General features: G+C 44.7%; 1 protein-coding gene across 1 annotated transcript in view; it reads left to right on the plus strand.

Moving 5' to 3' along the window:
- The first annotated feature begins 677 nt into the window (after positions 1 to 677).
- Positions 678 to 20,764, plus strand: part of LOC109903065 (uncharacterized) — a 64,778-nt gene continuing 44,691 nt past the window's right edge. The window contains exons 1-3 of the mRNA XM_031821624.1: positions 678 to 752; positions 1,118 to 1,308; positions 13,065 to 13,204. Of these exons, the coding sequence (XP_031677484.1) occupies positions 678 to 752; positions 1,118 to 1,308; positions 13,065 to 13,204 (406 nt within the window). The remainder of the gene's footprint in view (positions 753 to 1,117; positions 1,309 to 13,064; positions 13,205 to 20,764) is intronic.

Below are 20,764 nucleotides of genomic sequence, written 5' to 3' on the forward strand. Positions count from 1 at the left end.
GACCTTTTTATTATCCCCAGCAAAAAGTGCACCTGTGTATTGATCATGCTGTTTTCAAATTCTTCATATGCCATACCTGTCAGGTGGATGAATTATCTTGGCAAAGATGAAATGCTCATGAACAGGGATGTAACAAATTTGTGCACATTTGAGAGAAATAAGCTTTTTATGCGTATGGAACATATCTGGGATATTTTATTTCAGCTCATGAAAAATGGGACCACCACTTTACATGCTGCGTTTATATTTTTTGTAAAGCATAGTAGTGTATATATATATGTTTTTTACACGTAAGACCCAAACGGGGTTCCATAGCATTGAAACATTGAACCGCAGGAGGGCGCTGTTCTACCACTACACATCTAGTTTCTGTCTCCCCTATTGGCTCCTGTTCGTGTGTTGCTATGGTAACGGTCAATAGTAGTTTGTCTGGCGAGCTGGAAAGATGGTAGTTAGCTTGCTAACGGAGACGAACTATAATGTCAAGGCTGTGTAGCCTGTTAGCAGGCTATTACCAGTGTCATAAACGGTAGCTAGCTAGGTATTTTAAGTTCAAAGATGTGTCCAACTCCGTTTGGCTGATAGCTAACGTTAGCTGCCACTGTTGGCAGTGAAGTAGCTCAACGAACAGTATAACGTTATATAGCTATGTTGCTAATGTATTTCAGTGTCTAAAGATGACAACCAGACTTCTTGCCTCATTTAATGTCTTGGACAACCACTCCAAGAAAGTCCTGGATGGGCATGCAAGGGCAAGTAGTTGACTAGCTTAGCCCAAACGTTTATTTAGTCAGCAATCAGCTAACGTTCTTGTTACTATTTACTAATTATGTTGGATTTATTCACTGGCATTACAGGAGGTTGGTTTGCTGTTCCATCAATGAAGGTTTTAGCTATTTCAACTCATCTAACACACTAGTTAAATTGATCTTAATCTTATATTAAATATATTTATATTATTGACTATGGTTAAGTTATATATTCTCAGAAGGAACACAGTACATGCTCCACAACATGTTTAATGTATATCAACCCCAAATAGTACATAGCTAAACTTTAGATTTCCCCCCTTCATGCACCTGGAAGTAAATTGTTGTGAACCTGTTAAATTCTCCAGAAGAGTCGTCTGCTGAGTCATGCCCCCCGATGCTGCTGTGCCTCCTGCAGGAAGCCAGACCTGGTCCTGCCTCTGATTGTCAACTGTGACTGGGACTTTGAGTTCCCCAATGCTCGCAGGACCCCCATCTCCAAACACAAGACCACCACTGACATCAACGTGAAGCAAGAGTTTCTGCACAACAAATTACGGTAGAATTAGTCCGAATAAACCATTGATTTTGGGTAAGAGGAACAAACTACGGCATAATTAGAACTAAATTATTGGGTTAGAGTAGGAGGTGTCTATTGGTTTAGAGTAGTAGGAGGTGTCTTAGTCCTAATAAACTATTGGGTTAGGAGGTGTCTTAGTCCTTAATAAACTGTTGGGTTAGGAGGTGTCTTAGTCCTAATAAACTATTGGGTTAGTGTAGCAGGTGACTTAGTCCTAATAAACTATTCGGTTAGGAGGTGTCTTGGTCCTAATAAACTTTTGGGTTAGGAGGTGTCTTAGTCCTAAACTATTGGGTTAGGAGGTGTCTTAGTCCTAAAACTATTGGGTTTGTACGGTAGCGAGGCTGAATACAGTAGCGAGTCTGTATACAGTAGAGGCTATATACAGTAGAGACAATATACAGTAGAGGCTGTATGCAGTAGAGGCTGTATACAGTAGAGGCTGTATACAGTAGTTGTATACAGGAGGGGCTGTATACAGTGGAGAGACTATACAGTAGAGGTTATATAAAGTAGAGGCTGTATACAGGAGAGAGGTTATATACAGTGGGGAGATTGTATACAATCGAGAGGTTATATTCAGTGGATAGGTTATATACAGTAGAGGTTATATACATTGGAGAGACTATATACAGTAGAGAGGATGTATACAGTAGAGGTGGTATACAGTGGAGAGGCTGTACACAGTGGAGTGGCTGTACACAGTAGAGAGGCTGTATACAGTAGAGAGGATGTATACAGTAGAGGGGTGGTATACACTGGAGAGGCTGAACACTGGAGAGGCTGAACACTGGAGAGGCTGTACACAGTGGAGTGGCTGTACACAGTGGAGTGGCTGTACACAGTAGAGAGGCTGTATACAGTGGAGGTAATATACAGATATACAGTGGAGAGGCAGTATAGAGTGGAGAGGCTAAATACTGTAGAGAGGCTGTAGACAGTAGCGAGGCTATATACAGTAGAGGTCATACAGTGGAGAGGCTGTATACTGTAGAGGCTATATACAGTAGTGAGGCTATATACAGTAGAGGTTATATACAGATATACAGTGGAGAGGCAGTATACTGTAGAGGCTATATACAGTGGAGACGTTGTATACAGTAGAGGTTATATACATTGGAGAAACTATATACAGTAGAGAGGATGTATACAGTAGAGAGGATGTATACAGTAGAGGATATACAGTGGAGAGGCTGTATACAGTAGAGGTTATATACAGTATAGGTTATATACAGTGGAGAGGTTATATACAGTGGAGAGGTTATATACAGTAGAGGTTATATACATTGGAGAAACTATATACAGTAGAGGATGTATACAGTAGAGAGGATGTATACAGTAGAGGTTATACAGTGGAGAGGCTGTATACAGTAGAGGTTATATACAGTAGAGGTTATATACATTGGAGAGACTATATACAGTAGCGAGGCTGTATACAGTAGAGAGGATGTATACAGTAGAGAGGTGGTATACAGTGGAGAGGCTGAACACAGTGGAGAGCCTGTACACAGTGGAGTGGCTGTACACAGTGGAGAGGCTGTATACAGTAGAGGTAATATACAGATATACAGTGGAGATGCAGTATACAGTGGAGAGGCAGTATACAGTGGAGAGGGAGTATACTGTAGAGGCTATATACTGTAGAGAGGCTTTATACAGTAGAGGTCATACAGTGGAGAGGCTGTATACTGTAGAAGCTATATACAGTAGTGAGGCTATATACAGTAGTGAGGCTATATACAGCAGAGAGGCTGTATACAGTAGAGGTTATATACAGATATACAGTAGAGAGGCTGTATACAGTGGAGAAGCTGTATACAGGAGAGGCTGTATACAGGAGAGGCTGTATACAGGAGAGGCTGTATACAGTGGAGAGGCTGTATACAGTGGAGAGGCTGTATACAGTGGAGAGGCTGTATACAGTGGAGAGGCTGTATACAGTGGAGAGGCTGTATACAGTGGAGAGGCTGTATACAGTAGCGAGGTTATACAGTAGAGAGGCTGTACACTGTGGAGAGGCTGTACACTGTGGAGAGGCTGTACACTGTGGAGAGGCTGTACACTGTGGAGAGGCTGTACACTGTGGAGAGGCTGTACACTGTGGAGAGGCTGTACACTGTGGAGAGGCTGTACACTGTGGAGAGGCTGTACACTGTGGAGAGGCTGTATACAGTAGCGAGACTATATACAGTAGAGGTTATATACAGTAGCGAGACTATATACAGTAGAGGTTATATACAGTGGAGAGGCTGTATACAGTAGAGGTTCTTTACAGTGGAGAGGCTGTATACAGTTGAGGTTATATGCAGTGGAGAGGCTGTATACAGTAGAGGCTATATACAGTAGCAAGACTATATACAGTAGAGGTTAAATACAGTGGAGAGGCTGTATACAGTAGAGGTTATATACAGTGGAGAAGCTGTATACAGTAGAGGTTATATACAGTGGAGAGGCTGTATACAGGAGAGGCTATATACAGTAGAGGTTATATACAGTGCAGAGGATGTATACAGTAGAGGTTATATACAGTAGAGGTTATATACAGTGGAGAGGCTGTATACAATAGAGGCTCTATACAGTTGAGGTTACAGTGCCTTGCAAAAGTATTCGGCCCCCTTGAACTTTGCGACCTTTTGCCACATTTCAGGCTTCAAACATAAAGATATAAAACTGTATTTTTTTGTGAAGAATCAACAACAAGTGGGACACAATCATGAAGTGGAACGACATTTATTGGATATTTCAAACGTTTTTAACAAATCAAAAACTGAAAAATTGGGCTTGCAAAATTATTCAGCCCCTTTACTTTCAGTGCAGCAAACTCTCTCCAGAAGTTCAGTGAGGATTTCTGAATGATCCAATGTTGACCTAAATGACTAATGATGATAAATACAATCCACCTGTGTGTAATCAAGTCTCCGTATAAATGCACCTACACTGTGATAGTCTCAGAGGTCCGTTAAAAGCGCAGAGAGCATCATGAAGAACAAGGAACACACCAGGCAGGTCCGAGATACTGTTGTGAAGAAGTTTAAAGCCGGATTTGGATACAAAAAGATTTCCCAAGCTTTAAACATCCCAAGGAGCACTGTGCAAGCGATAATATTGAAATGGAAGGAGTATCAGACCACTGCAAATCTACCAAGACCTGGCCGTCCCTCTAAACTTTCAGCTCATACAAGGAGAAGACTGATCAGAGATGCAGCCAAGAGGCCCATGATCACTCTGGATGAACTGCAGAGATCTACAGCTGAGGTGGGAGACTCTGTCCATAGGACAACAATCAGTCGTGTATTGCACAAATCTGGCCTTTATGGAAGAGTGGCAAGAAGAAAGCCATTTCTTAAAGATATCCATAAAAAGTGTCGTTTAAAGTTTGCCACAAGCCACCTGGGAGACACACCAAACATGTGGAAGAAGGTGCTCTGGTCAGATGAAACCAAAATTTAACTTTTTGGCAACAATGCAAAACGTCATGTTTGGCGTAAAAGCAACACAGCTCATCACCCTGAACACACCATCCCCACTGTCAAACATGGTGGTGGCAGCTTCATGGTTTGGGCCTGCTTTTCTTCAGCAGGGACAGGGAAGATGGTTAAAATTGATGGGAAGATGGATGGAGCCAAATACAGGACCATTCTGGAAGGAAACCTGATGGAGTCTGCAAAAGACCTGAGACTAGGACGGAGATTTGTCTTCCAACAAGACAATGATCCAAAACATAAAGCAAAATCTACAATGGAATGGTTCAAAAATAAACATATCCAGGTGTTAGAATGGCCAAGTCAAAGTCCAGACCTGAATCCAATCGAGAATCTGTGGAAAGAACTGAAAACTGCTGTTCACAAATGCTCTCCATCCAACCTCACTGAGCTCTAGCTGTTTTGCAAGGAGGAATGGGAAAAATGTTCAGACTCTCGATGTGCAAAACTGATAGAGACATACCCCAAGCGACTTACAGCTGTAATCGCAGCAAAAGGTGGCACTACAAAGTATTAACTTAAGGGGGCTGAATAATTCTGCATGCCCAATTTTTCAGTTTTTGATTTGTTAAAAAAGTTTGAAATATCCAATAAATGTCGTTCCACTTCATGATTGTGTCCCACTTGTTGTTGATTCTTCACAAAAAAATACAGTTTTATATCTTTATGTTTGAAGCCTGAAATGTGGCAAAAGGTTGCAAAGTTCAAGGGGGCCGAATACTTTTGCAAGGCACTGTATATGCAGTGGAGAGGCTGTATACAGTAGAGAGGCTATATACAGTAGAGGTTATATACAGTGCAGAGGATGTATATACAGTAGAGGTTATATACAGTAGAGGTTATATACAGTAGAGGTTATATACAGTAGAGGTTATATACAGTAGAGAGGTTATATACAGTGGAGAGGCTGTATACAGTAGAGGTTCTTTACAGTGGAGAGGCTGTATACAATAGAGGCTATATACAGTCGAGAGGCTATATACAGTTGAGGTTATATGCAGTGGAGAGGCTGTATACAGTAGAGGCTATATTAAGTAGCAAGACTATATACAGTAGAGGTTATATACAGTGGAGAGGCTGTATACACTAGAGGCTGTATACAGTGGAGAGGCTGTATACGGTGGAGAGGCTGTATACGGTGGAGAGGCTGTATACGGTGGAGAGGCTGTATACGGTGGAGAGGCTGTATACAGTAGCGAGGCTGTATACAGTAGAGGTTATATACGGTGGAGAGGCTGTATACACTAGCGAGACTATATACAGTAGAGGTTATATACAGTGGAGAGCCTGTATACAGTAGAGGTTATATACAGTAGAGGTTATATACAGTAGAGTTTAAATACAGTGGAGAGGCTGTATACAGTAGAGGGGCTGTATACAATAGAGGCTATATACAGTTGAGGTTATATGCAGTGGAGAGGCTGTATACAGTAGAGGCTATATACAGTAGAGGTTATATACAGTGGAGAGGCTGTATACAGTAGAGGATATATACAGTAGAGGTTATATACAGTGGAGAGGCTGTATACAGTAGAGGTTCTTTAGTGGAGAGGCTGTATACAGTCGAGGCTATATACAGTTGAGGTTATATGCAGTGGAGAGGCTGTATACAGTAGAGGCTATATACAGTAGAGGTTCTTTACGATGGAGAGGTTCTTTACGATGGAGAGGTTCTTTACGATGGAGAGGCTGTATACAGTAGAGGCTGTATACAGTAGAGGCTGTATACAGTAGACGCTGTATACGGGAGAGGTTGTATACGGGAGAGGTTGTATACGGGAGAGGTTGTATACGGGAGAGGTTGTATACGGGAGAGGTTGTATACGGGAGAGGTTGTATACGGGAGAGGTTGTATACGGGAGAGGTTGTATACGGGAGAGGTTGTATACGGGAGAGGTTGTATACGGGAGAGGTTGTATACGGGAGAGGTTGTATACGGGAGAGGTTGTATACGGGAGAGGTTGTATACGGGAGAGGTTGTATACGGGAGAGGTTGTATACGGGAGAGGTTGTATACGGGAGAGGTTGTATACGGGAGAGGTTGTATACGGGAGAGGTTGTATACGGGAGAGGTTGTATACGGGAGAGGTTGTATACGGGAGAGGTTGTATACGGGAGAGGTTGTATACGGAGAGGTTGTATACGGGAGAGGTTGTATACGGGAGAGGTTGTATACGGGAGAGGTTGTATACGGGAGAGGTTGTATACGGGAGAGGTTGTATACGGGAGAGGTTGTATACGGGAGAGGTTGTATACGGGAGAGGTTGTATACGGGAGAGGTTGTATACGGGAGAGGTTGTATACGGGAGAGGTTGTATACGGGAGAGGTTATACGGGAGGTTGTATACGGGAGAGGTTGTATACGGGAGAGGTTGTATACGGGAGAGGTTGTATACGGGAGGTGTTGTATACGGGAGAGGTGTTATATACGGGAGAGGTGTTATATACGGGAGAGGTGTTTATATACGGGAGAGATGTTATATACGGGAGAGATGTTATATACGGGAGAGATGTTATATACGGGAGAGATGTTATATACAGTAGAGATGTTATATACAGTAGAGGTGTTATATACAGTACAGAGGCTGTATACAGTAGAGGTTATATACATTGGAGAGGCTGTATACTGTAGAGGTTATATACAGTAGAGGTTATATACAGTAGAGGTTATATACAGAGGTTATATACAGTAGAGATGTTATATACAGTAGAGATGTTATATACAGTGGAGAGTGTATACACAGTAGAGAGGTTGTATACAGTAGAGAGGTTATATGCAGTGGAGAGACTGTATACGGGAGAGGTTGTATACAGGGGAGAGGCTTTATACAGGGGAGAGACTATATACAGTGGAGAGACTATATACAGTAGAGGTTATATACAGTGAAGAGACTGTATACAGTAGAGGTTATATACAGTAGAGGTGTTATATACAGGAGAGAGGTTGTATACAGGAGAGAGGTTGTATACAGGGGAGAGGCTTTATACAGTACAGGTTATATACAGTAGAGGCTATATACTGTAGAGGTTATATACAGTGGAGAGGCTGTATACAGTAGAGGTTATATACAGTAGAGGTTATATACAGTAGAGGTTATATACAGTAGAGGTTATATACAGTAGAGGTTATATACAGTAGAGAGGTTATATACAGTGGAGAGGCTGTATACAGTAGAGATAATATACAGTGGAGAGTGTATACAGTAGAGAGGTAATATACAGTAGAGAGGTTATATACAGTGGAGATGCTGTATACAGGAGAGGTTATATGCAGTGGAGAGACTATACGGGAGAGGTTGTATACGGGAGAGGTTGTATACGGGAGAGGTTGTATACGGGAGAGGTTGTATACGGGAGAGGTTGTATACGGGAGAGGTTGTATACGGGAGAGGTTGTATACGGGAGAGGTTGTATACGGGAGAGGTTGTATACGGGAGAGTTGTATACGGGAGAGGTTGTATACGGGAGAGGTTGTATACGGGAGAGGTTGTATACAGTGGAGAGGTTGTATACAGTGGAGAGGTTGTATACAGTGGAGAGGTTGTATACAGTGGAGAGGTTGTATACGGGAGAGGTTGTATACGGGAGAGGTTGTATACGGGAGAGGTTGTATACGGGAGAGGTTGTATACGGGAGAGGTTGTATACGGGAGAGGTTGTATACGGGAGAGGTTGTATACGGGAGAGGTTGTATACGGGAGAGGTTGTATACAGTGGAGAGGTTGTATACGGGAGAGGTTGTATACGGGAGAGGTTGTATACGGGAGAGGTTGTATACGGGAGAGGTTGTATACGGGAGAGGTTGTATACGGGAGAGGTTGTATACGGGAGAGGTTGTATACGGGAGAGGTTGTATACGGGAGAGGTTGTATACAGTGGAGAGGTTGTATACGGGAGAGGTTGTATACGGGAGAGGTTGTATACGGGAGAGGTTGTATACTGGAGAGGTTGTATACGGGAGAGGTTGTATACAGTGGAGAGGTTGTATACGGGAGAGGTTGTATACGGGAGAGGTTGTATACGGGAGAGGTTGTATACGGGAGAGGTTGTATACGGGAGAGGTTGTATACGGGAGAGGTTGTATACGGGAGAGGTTGTATACGGGAGAGGTTGTATACGGGAGAGGTTGTATACGGGAGAGGTTGTATACGGGAGAGGTTGTATACGGGAGAGGTTGTATACGGGAGAGGTTGTATACGGGAGAGGTTGTATACGGGAGAGGTTGTATACTGGAGAGGTTGTATACAGTGGAGAGGTTGTATACAGTGGAGAGGTTGTATACAGTGGAGAGGTTGTATACAGTGGAGAGGTTGTATACAGTGGAGAGGTTGTATACAGTGGAGAGGTTGTATACGGGAGAGGTTGTATACAGGGGAGAGGCTTTATACAGTGGAGAGACTATATACAGTGGAGAGACTATATACAGTAGAGGTTATATACAGTAGAGGTGTTATATACAGTGGAGAGACTATATACAGTAGCAAGGCTATATACAGTAGCAAGGCTATATACAGTAGAGCTTATATACAGTAGAGGCTGTATACAGTAGAGGCTGTATACAGTAGAGGCTGTATACAGTAGAGGCTGTATACAGTAGAGGCTGTATACAGTAGAGGCTGTATACAGTAGAGGCTGTATACAGTGGAGAGTTTATATACAGTGGAGAGTTTATATACAGTGGAGAGGTTGTATACAGTAGAGGCTGTATACAGTAGAGGCTGTATACAGTAGAGGCTGTATACAGTAGCAAGGCTATATACAGTAGAGGCTGTATACAGGAGAGGTTGTATACAGTAGAGGTTGTATACAGTAGAGGCTGTATACAGTAGAGGCTGTATACAGTAGAGGCTGTATACAGTAGAGGCTGTATACAGTAGAGGCTGTATACAGTAGAGGCTGTATACAGTAGAGGCTGTATACAGTAGAGGCTGTATACAGTAGCAAGGCTATATACAGTAGAGGCTGTATACAGTAGAGGCTGTATACAGTGGAGAGGTTGTATACAGTGGAGAGGCTGTATACAGTGGAGAGGCTGTATACAGTAGAGGCTGTATACAGTAGAGGCTGTATACAGTAGAGGCTGTATACAGGAGAGGCTGTATACAGGAGAGGCTGTATACAGTGGAGAGGCTGTATACAGTAGAGGCTGTATACAGTAGAGGCTGTATACAGTAGCAAGGCTATATACAGTAGAGGCTGTATACAGTAGAGGCTGTATACAGTGGAGAGGTTGTATACAGTGGAGAGGCTGTATACAGTAGAGGCTGTATACAGTAGAGGCTGTATACAGTAGAGGCTGTATACAGTGGAGAGGTTATATACAGTAGAGGCTGTATACAGTAGAGGCTGTATACAGTAGCAAGGCTATATACAGTAGAGGCTGTATACAGTAGAGGCTGTATACAGTGGAGAGGTTGTATACAGTGGAGAGGCTGTATACAGTAGAGGCTGTATACAGTAGAGGCTGTATACAGTGGAGAGGTTATATACAGTAGAGGCTGTATACAGTAGAGGCTGTATACAGTAGCAAGGCTATATACAGTAGAGGCTGTATACAGTAGAGGCTGTATACAGTGGAGAGGTTGTATACAGTGGAGAGGCTGTATACAGTAGAGGCTGTATACAGTAGAGGCTGTATACAGTAGAGGCTGTATACAGTGGAGAGGTTATATACAGTAGAGGCTGTATACAGTAGACAGGTTTTTATTTTTTCATTTTATTTTATTTCACCTTTATTTAACCAGGTAGGCAAGTTGAGAACAAGTTCTCATTTACAATTGCGACCTGGCCAAAATAGAGCAAAGCAGTTCGACACATACAACAACACAGAGTTACACATGGAGTGAAACAAACATACAGTCAATAATACAGTAGATACAAGTCTATATACGATGAGAGCAAATGAGGTGAGATAAGGGAGGTAAAGGCAAAAAAAAGACCATGGTGGCAAAGTAAATACAATATTGCAAGTAAAAGATGTGCCTGGCTCACGGCTAACTGGTGCTAGCTTCGTGGCAGTGGCGTTAGCCACTATATCCAATCGGTAGCAGCGGTGATCCGGTGCCAAGGTTCAGAGTTTACAGCAAGGATCCGGTGGAGTTTTGGGCTGTAGCCGTGTATGAGTGGGGTTCAGCTGAGTAGGCCGGGAGGTGGGCCTCAGGGATAGCTTCAGTACTGGGTGCCACGGTGAGTGAAAGCTAGCTGTGAGCCAGCTAGCTGTGAGCCAGCTAGCTGTGAGCCAGCTAGCTGTGAAGATCAGAAGTAGTGGTCCAGGGATTACGGCAGGAATCCAGCGTTGTTGTGGAGAGACAGTCCGATATTGGTAGACTGGCGAGTATTATCCAGGCTAAGAACAGGGCTGGTATCTGTGCAGAAGGTAAAAGCCGCTAGCAGTGGCTAACAATGACTAAATAGCTTGTTAGCTTCTGGAGATACTTGAATGTGTTCTAAAATTGAAAATAATAGCGATTCCATATCACATTGGGTGAGGCAGGTTACCGGAAGGTATAATCGAATAAAAAATCGAAAAGAAATTGAAATATATATATATATATATCTCCATCTTGGAGAGTAGCGAGGCTGCATACAGTAGCGGGGCTACATACAGTAGCGGGGCTGCATACAGTAGCGGGGCTGCATACAGTAGCGGGGCTGCATACAGTAGCGGGGCTGCATACAGTAGCGGGGCTGCATACAGTAGCGAGGCTGCATACAGTAGCGGGGCTGCATACAGTAGCGAGGCTGCATACAGTAGCGAGGCTACATACAGTAGCGGGGCTGCATACAGTAACGGGGCTGCATACAGTAGCGGGGCTGCATACAGTAACGGGGCTGCATACAGTAACGGGGCTGCATACAGTAACGGGGCTGCATACAGTAACGGGGCTGTATACATGCAACCGGTTAGTCGGGCTGATTGAGGTAGTATGTTCATGAATGTTTTGTTCGTGACTATGTATATATGATAAACGGAGTAGCAGCAGCTTAAAAGAGGGGTTGGGTAGCCATTTGATTACCTGTTCAGGAGGTAATCAACCCCACACATGAATGGTCTCAGGATGCTTTACTGTTGGCATGACACAGGACTGATGGTAGCGCTCACCTTGTCTTCCACGTACAAGCTTTTTTCCGGATGCCCCAAACAATCGTAAGGGGGATTCATCAGAGAAAATGACTTTACCCCAGTCCTCAGCAGTCCAATCCCTGTACCTTTTGCAGAATATCAGTCTGTCCCTGATGTTTTTCCTGGAGAGAAGTGGCTTCTTTGCTGCCCTTCTTGACACCAGGCCATCCTCCAAAAGTCTTCTCCTCACTGTGCGTGCAGATGCACTCACACCTGCCTGCTGCCATTCCTGAGCAAGCTCTGTACTGGTGGTGCCCCGATCCCACAGCTGAATCAACTTTAGGAGACGGTCCTGGCGCTTGCTGGACTTTCTTGGGTGCCCTGAAGCCTTCTTCACAACAATTGAACCGCTGTCCTTGAAGTTCTTGATGATCCGATAAATGGTTGATTTAGGTGCAGTCTTACTGGCAGCAATACCCTTGCCTGTGAAGCCCTTTTTGTCCAAAGCAATGATGACGGTATGTGTTTCCATGCAGGTAACCATGATTGACAGAGGAAGAACAATGATTCCAAGCATCACCCTCTTTTTGAAGCTTCCAGTCTGTTATTCAAACTCAATCAGCATGACAGAGCCTTGTCCTTGTCAACAGCCTTGTCCTCGTCAACACTCACACCTGTTGTTAATGAGAGAATCGCTGACATGTCAGCTGGTCCTTTTGTGGCAGGGCTGAAATGCAGTAGAAGTGTTTTTGGGGGATTCAGTTAATTTGCATAGCAAAGAGGGACTTAGCAATTAATTGCAATTCATCAGATCACTCTTCATAACATTCTGGAGTATATGAAAATTACCATCATACAAACTGAAGCAGCAGATTTTGTGAAAATCAATATTTGTGTCCTTCTCAACTTTAGGCCACGACTGTACAAAATAAGTTACAAATAACGCAAAAAACCCCACAATAGCACAATTGGTTGGGCCCGTAAAACTCCTGCCATTTCTTCTGCCGCCATTTTAGATGTTGGGTTAGGGTATGATGTACCTATTGGCTTAGGGTAGGAGTTTTCTTAGTACTAATACACTATTGGGTTGGGGTAGGGTTAGGGTTAGTCTCATGTCTAGGGCCCTAACCCTTGGCAGATGCTTAATTTGTAGAACCTAACCCGGTTCCTGTACAAATGTTTTACGTCCAGGGTATCAAAGCCAGTAACAGCAGTCTCGTCCACCACAGAAGACTTTAGCTGCAAACTGAAGGGGGCCGTCGGCAGCAGAGTGAGCGTCTGCACCATCTCCAGCCCTGAATACCTTCCCTGGAGGATTGGACACAGGACAGGTGGGTTAAAGGGGGTACTATCCTCTACCTCTAACCCTACTCACCATGTAATACTGTCCTCTACCTCTAACCCTCCTCATCCTCACCATGTCCTCTACCTCTAACCCTCCTCATCCTCACCATGTAATACTGTCCTCTACCTCTAACCCTACTCATCCTCACCATATAATACTGTCCTCTACCTCTAACCCTCCTCATCCTCACCATGTAATACTGTCCTCTACCTCTAACCCTCCTCATCCTCACCATATAATACTGTCCTCTACCTCTAACCCTCCTCATCCTCACCATGTAATACTGTCTTCTACCTCTAACCCTCCTCATCCTCACCATATAATACTGTCCTCTACCTCTAACCCTCCTCATCCTCACCATGTAATACGGTCCTCCCTTAACCCTCATCATCCTCACCATATAATACTGTCTTCTACCTCTAACCCTCCTCATCCTCACCATGTAATACTGTCCTCTACCTCTAACCCTCCCTCATCCTCACCATATAATACTGTCCTCTACCTCTAACCCTCCTCATCCTCACCATACAATACTGTCCTCTACCTCTAACCCTCCTCATCCTCACCATACAATACTGTCCTCTACCTCTAACCCTCCTCATCCTCACCATATAATACTGTCCTCTACGTCTAACCCTCCTCATCCTCACCATGTAATACTGTCCTCTACCTCTAACCCTTCTCATCCTCACCATGTAATACTGTCCTCTACCTCTAACCCTCCTCATCCTCACAATGTAATACTGTCCTCGAACCCTTCTCATCCTCACAATGTAATACTGTCCTCTAACCCTCCTCATCCTCACCATGTAATACTGTCCTCTACCTCTAACCCTCCTCATCCTCACCATGTAATACTGTCCTCTACCTCTAACCCTCCTCATCCTCACCATGTAATACTGTCCTCTACCTCTAACCCTCCTCATCCTCACAATGTAATACTGTCCTCCTCTAACCCTCCTCATCCTCACCATACAATACTGTCCTCTACCTCTAACCCTCCTCATCCTCACCATATAATACTGTCCTCTACGTCTAACCCTCCTCATCCTCACCATGTAATACTGTGCTCTACCTCTAACCCTTCTCATCCTCACCATGTAATACTGTCCTCTACCTCTAACCCTCCTCATCCTCACAATGTAATACTGTCCTCGAACCCTTCTCATCCTCACAATGTAATACTGTCCTCTAACCCTCCTCATCCTCACCATGTAATACTGTCCTCTACCTCTAACCCTCCTCGTCCTCACCATGTAATACTGTCCTCTACCTCTAACCCTCCTCATCCTCACAATGTAATACTGTCCTCCTCTAACCCTCCTCATCCTCAATATAATACTGTCCTCTAACCCTTCTCATCCTCACCATGTAATACTGTCCTCTACCTCTAACCCTCCTCATCCTCACCATGTAATACTGTCCTCCTCTACCTCTAACCCTCCTCATCCTCACCATGTAATTCTTTCCTCTACCTCTAACCCTCCTCATCCTCACAATGTAATTCTGTCCTCTACCTCTAACCCTCCTCATCCTCACCATGTAATACTGTCCTCTACCTCTAACCCTCCCTCATCCTCACCATACAATACTGTCCTCTACCTCTAACCCTCCTCATCCTCACCATACAATACTGTCCTCTACCTCTAACCCTCCTCATCCTCACCATATAATACTGTCCTCTACCTCTAACCCTCCTCATCCTCACCATATAATTACTGTCCTCTACCTCTAACCCTCCTCATCCTCACCATGTAATACTGTCCTCTACCTCTAACCCTCATCCTCACCATGTAATATGGTCCTCCCTTAACCCTCCTCATCCTCACCATATAATACTGTCCTCTAGCTCTAAACCTACTCACCATGTAATACTGTCCTCCTCTAACCCTACTCACCATGTAATACTGTCCTCTACCTCTAACCCTCCTCATCCTCACCATGTAATACTGTCCTCTACCTCTAACCCTCATCCTCACCATGTAATATGGTCCTCCCTTAACCCTCCTCATCCTCACCATATAATACTGTCCTCTAGCTCTAACCTACTCACCATGTAATACTGTCCTCTCCCTCTAACCCTCCTCATCCTCACCATGTAATATGGTCCTCCCTTAACCCTCCTCATCCTCACCATATAATACTGTCCTCTAACCCTCCTCATCCTCACCATGTAATACTGTCCTCCTCTAACCCTACTCACCATGTAATACTGTCCTCTACCTCTAACCCTCCTCATCCTCACCATGTAATACTGTCCTCTACCTCTAACCCTCCTCATCCTCACCATGTAATACTGTCCTCTACCTCTAACCCTCCTCATCCTCACCATGTAATACTGTCCTCTACCTCTAACCCTCCTCATCCTCACCATGTAATACTGTCCTCGACCTCTAACCCTCCTCATCCTCACCATGTAATACTGTCCTCGACCTCTAACCCTCCTCATCCTCACCATGTAATACTGTCCTCTACCTCTAAACCCTCCTCATCCTCACCATGTAATACTGTCCTCGACCTCTAACCCTCCTCATCCTCACCATGTAATACTGTCCTCTACCTCTAACCCTCCTCATCCTCACCATATAATACTGTCCTCTACCTCTAACCCTCCGCATCCTCACCATATAATACTCTCCTCTACCTCTAGCCCTCATCCTCACCATGTAATACTGTCCTCGACCTCTAACCCTCCTCATCCTCACCATAAAATACTGTCCTCTACCTCTAACCCTCCTCATCCTCACCATGTAATACTGTCCTCCCTTAACCCTCCCCATCCTCACCATGTAATACTGTCCTCTACCTCTAACCCTCCTCATCCTCACCATGTAATACTGTCCTCCTCTAACCCTCCTCATCCTCACAATGTAATACTGTCCTCTACCTCTAACCCTCCTCATCCTCACCATGTAATACTGTCCTCCTCTAACCCTACTCACCATGTAATATTGTCCTCTACCTCTAACCCTCCTCATCCTCACCATGTAATTCTTTCCTCTACCTCTAACCCTCATCCTCACCATGTAATACTGTCCTCTACCTCTAACCCTCCTCATCCTCACCATATAATACTGTCCTCTACCTCTAACCCTCCTCATCCTCACCATATAATACTCTCCTCTACCTCTAGCCCTCATCCTCACCATGTAATATTGTCCTCGACCTCTAACCCTCCTCATCCTCACCATAAAATACTGTCCTCTACCTCTAACCCTCCTCATCCTCACCATGTAATACTGTCCTCTACCTCTAACCCTCCTCATCCTCACCATGTAATACTGTCCTCCCTTAACCCTCCTCATCCTCACCATATAATACTGTCCTCTAACCCTCCTCATCCTCACCATATAATACTGTCCTCTAGCTCTAAACCTGCTCGCCATGTAATACTGTCCTCTACCTCTAACCCTCCTCATCCTCACCATGTAATACTGTCCTCTACCTCTAACCCTCCTCATCCTCACCATGTAATACTGTCCTCTAACCCTTCTCATCCTCACCATGTAATACTGTCCTCTACCTCTAACCCTCCTCATCCTCACCATGTAATACTGTCCTCCTCTAACCCTACTCACCATGTAATATTGTCCTCTACCTCTAACCCTCCTCATCCTCACCATGTAATTCTTTCCTCTACCTCTAACCCTCCTCATCCTCACCATGTAATACTGTCCTCTACCTCTAACCCTCCTCATCCTCACGATGTAATTCTGTCCTCTACCTCTAACCCTCCTCATCCTCACCATGTAATACTGTCCTCTACCTCTAACCCTCCTCATCCTCACCATGTAATACTGTCCTCTACCTCTAACCCTCCCTCATCCTCACCATACAATACTGTCCTCTACCTCTAACCCTCCTCATCCTCACCATACAATACTGTCCTCTACCTCTAACCCTCCTCATCCTCACCATATAATACTGTCCTCTACCTCTAACCCTCCTCATCCTCACCATGTAATTACTGTCCTCTACCTCTAACCCTCCTCATCCTCACCATGTAATACTGTCCTCTACCTCTAACCCTCCTCATCCTCACCATGTAATACTGTCCTCTACCTCTAACCCTCCTCATCCTCACCATGTAATACTGTCCTCTAACTCTAACCCTCCTCATCCTCACCATGTAATACTGTCCTCTACCTCTAACCCTCCTCAGCCTCACCATGTAATACTGTCCTCTACCTCTAACCCTCCTCATCCTCACCATGTAATACTGTCCTCTACCTCTAACCCTCCTCATCCTCACCATATAATACTCTCCTCTACCTCTAACCCTCATCCTCACCATGTAATACTGTCCTCCTCTAACCCTCCTCATCCTCACCATGTAATATTGTCCTCCTCTAACCCTCCTCATCCTCACCATGTAATACTGTCCTCTACCTCTAACCCTCCTCATCCTCACCATGTAATACTGTCCTCCTCTAACCCTACTCACCATGTAACATTGTCCTCTACCTCTAACCCTCCTCATCCTCACCATGTAATTCTTTCCTCTACCTCTAACCCTCCTCATCCTCACCATGTAATACTGTCCTCTACCTCTAACCCTCCTCATCCTCACCATATAATACTGTCCTCGACCTCTAAACCTACTCACCATGTAATACTGTCCTCTACCTCTAACCCTCCTCATCCTCACCATGTATATGGTCCTCCCTTAACCCTCCTCATCCTCACCATGTATATGGTCCTCCCTTAACCCTCCTCATCCTCACCATATAATACTGTCCTCTAACCCTCCTCATCCTCACCATATAATACTGTCCTCTAGCTCTAAACCTGCTCGCCATGTAATACTGTCCTCTACCTCTAACCCTCCTCATCCTCACCATGTAATACTGTCCTCTACCTCTAACCCTCCTCATCCTCACCATGTAATACTGTCCTCTACCTCTAACCCTCCTCATCCTCACCATGTAATACTGTCCTCCTCTAACCCTACTCACCATGTAATATTGTCCTCTACCTCTAACCCTCCTCATCCTCACCATGTAATTCTTTCCTCTACCTCTAACCCTCCTCATCCTCACCATGTAATACTGTCCTCTACCTCTAACCCTCCTCATCCTCACCATGTAATACTGTCCTCTACCTCTAACCCTCCTCATCCTCACCATGTAATACTGTCCTCGACCTCTAACCCTCCTCATCCTCACCATGTAATACTGTCCTCTACCTCTAACCCTCCTCATCCTCACCATATAATACTGTCCTCTACCTCTAACCCTCCGCATCCTCACCATATAATACTCTCCTCTACCTCTAGCCCTCATCCTCACCATGTAATACTGTCCTCGACCTCTAACCCTCCTCATCCTCACCATAAAATACTGTCCTCTACCTCTAACCCTCCTCATCCTCACCATGTAATACTGTCCTCCCTTAACCCTCCCCATCCTCACCATGTAATACTGTCCTCTACCTCTAACCCTCCTCATCCTCACCATGTAATACTGTCCTCCTCTAACCCTCCTCATCCTCACAATGTAATACTGTCCTCTACCTCTAACCCTCCTCATCCTCACCATGTAATACTGTCCTCCTCTAACCCTACTCACCATGTAATATTGTCCTCTACCTCTAACCCTCCTCATCCTCACCATGTAATTCTTTCCTCTACCTCTAACCCTCATCCTCACCATGTAATACTGTCCTCTACCTCTAACCCTCCTCATCCTCACCATATAATACTGTCCTCTACCTCTAACCCTCCTCATCCTCACCATATAATACTCTCCTCTACCTCTAGCCCTCATCCTCACCATGTAATATTGTCCTCGACCTCTAACCCTCCTCATCCTCAACATAAAATACTGTCCTCTACCTCTAACCCTCCTCATCCTCACCATGTAATACTGTCCTCTACCTCTAACCCTCCTCATCCTCACCATGTAATACTGTCCTCCCTTAACCCTCCTCATCCTCACCATATAATACTGTCCTCTAACCCTCCTCATCCTCACCATATAATACTGTCCTCTAGCTCTAAACCTGCTCGCCATGTAATACTGTCCTCTACCTCTAACCCTCCTCATCCTCACCATGTAATACTGTCCTCTACCTCTAACCCTCCTCATCCTCACCATGTAATACTGTCCTCTAACCCTTCTCATCCTCACCATGTAATACTGTCCTCTACCTCTAACCCTCCTCATCCTCACCATGTAATACTGTCCTCCTCTAACCCTACTCACCATGTAATATTGTCCTCTACCTCTAACCCTCCTCATCCTCACCATGTAATTCTTTCCTCTACCTCTAACCCTCCTCATCCTCACCATGTAATACTGTCCTCTACCTCTAACCCTCCTCATCCTCACGATGTAATTCTGTCCTCTACCTCTAACCCTCCTCATCCTCACCATGTAATACTGTCCTCTACCTCTAACCCTCCTCATCCTCACCATGTAATACTGTCCTCTACCTCTAACCCTCCCTCATCCTCACCATACAATACTGTCCTCTACCTCTAACCCTCCTCATCCTCACCATACAATACTGTCCTCTACCTCTAACCCTCCTCATCCTCACCATATAATACTGTCCTCTACCTCTAACCCTCCTCATCCTCACCATGTAATTACTGTCCTCTACCTCTAACCCTCCTCATCCTCACCATGTAATACTGTCCTCTACCTCTAACCCTCCTCATCCTCACCATGTAATACTGTCCTCTACCTCTAACCCTCCTCATCCTCACCATGTAATACTGTCCTCTAACTCTAACCCTCCTCATCCTCACCATGTAATACTGTCCTCTACCTCTAACCCTCCTCAGCCTCACCATGTAATACTGTCCTCTACCTCTAACCCTCCTCATCCTCACCATGTAATACTGTCCTCTACCTCTAACCCTCCTCATCCTCACCATATAATACTCTCCTCTACCTCTAACCCTCATCCTCACCATGTAATACTGTCCTCCTCTAACCCTCCTCATCCTCACCATGTAATATTGTCCTCCTCTAACCCTCCTCATCCTCACCATGTAATACTGTCCTCTACCTCTAACCCTCCTCATCCTCACCATGTAATACTGTCCTCCTCTAACCCTACTCACCATGTAACATTGTCCTCTACCTCTAACCCTCCTCATCCTCACCATGTAATTCTTTCCTCTACCTCTAACCCTCCTCATCCTCACCATGTAATACTGTCCTCTACCTCTAACCCTCCTCATCCTCACCATATAATACTGTCCTCGACCTCTAAACCTACTCACCATGTAATACTGTCCTCTACCTCTAACCCTCCTCATCCTCACCATGTATATGGTCCTCCCTTAACCCTCCTCATCCTCACCATGTATATGGTCCTCCCTTAACCCTCCTCATCCTCACCATATAATACTGTCCTCTAACCCTCCTCATCCTCACCATATAATACTGTCCTCTAGCTCTAAACCTGCTCGCCATGTAATACTGTCCTCTACCTCTAACCCTCCTCATCCTCACCATGTAATACTGTCCTCTACCTCTAACCCTCCTCATCCTCACCATGTAATACTGTCCTCTACCTCTAACCCTCCTCATCCTCA

The sequence above is a fragment of the Oncorhynchus kisutch genome, unplaced genomic scaffold, assembly GCF_002021735.2.
Source record: "Oncorhynchus kisutch isolate 150728-3 unplaced genomic scaffold, Okis_V2 scaffold4000, whole genome shotgun sequence".
Classification (NCBI taxonomy): domain Eukaryota; kingdom Metazoa; phylum Chordata; class Actinopteri; order Salmoniformes; family Salmonidae; genus Oncorhynchus; species Oncorhynchus kisutch.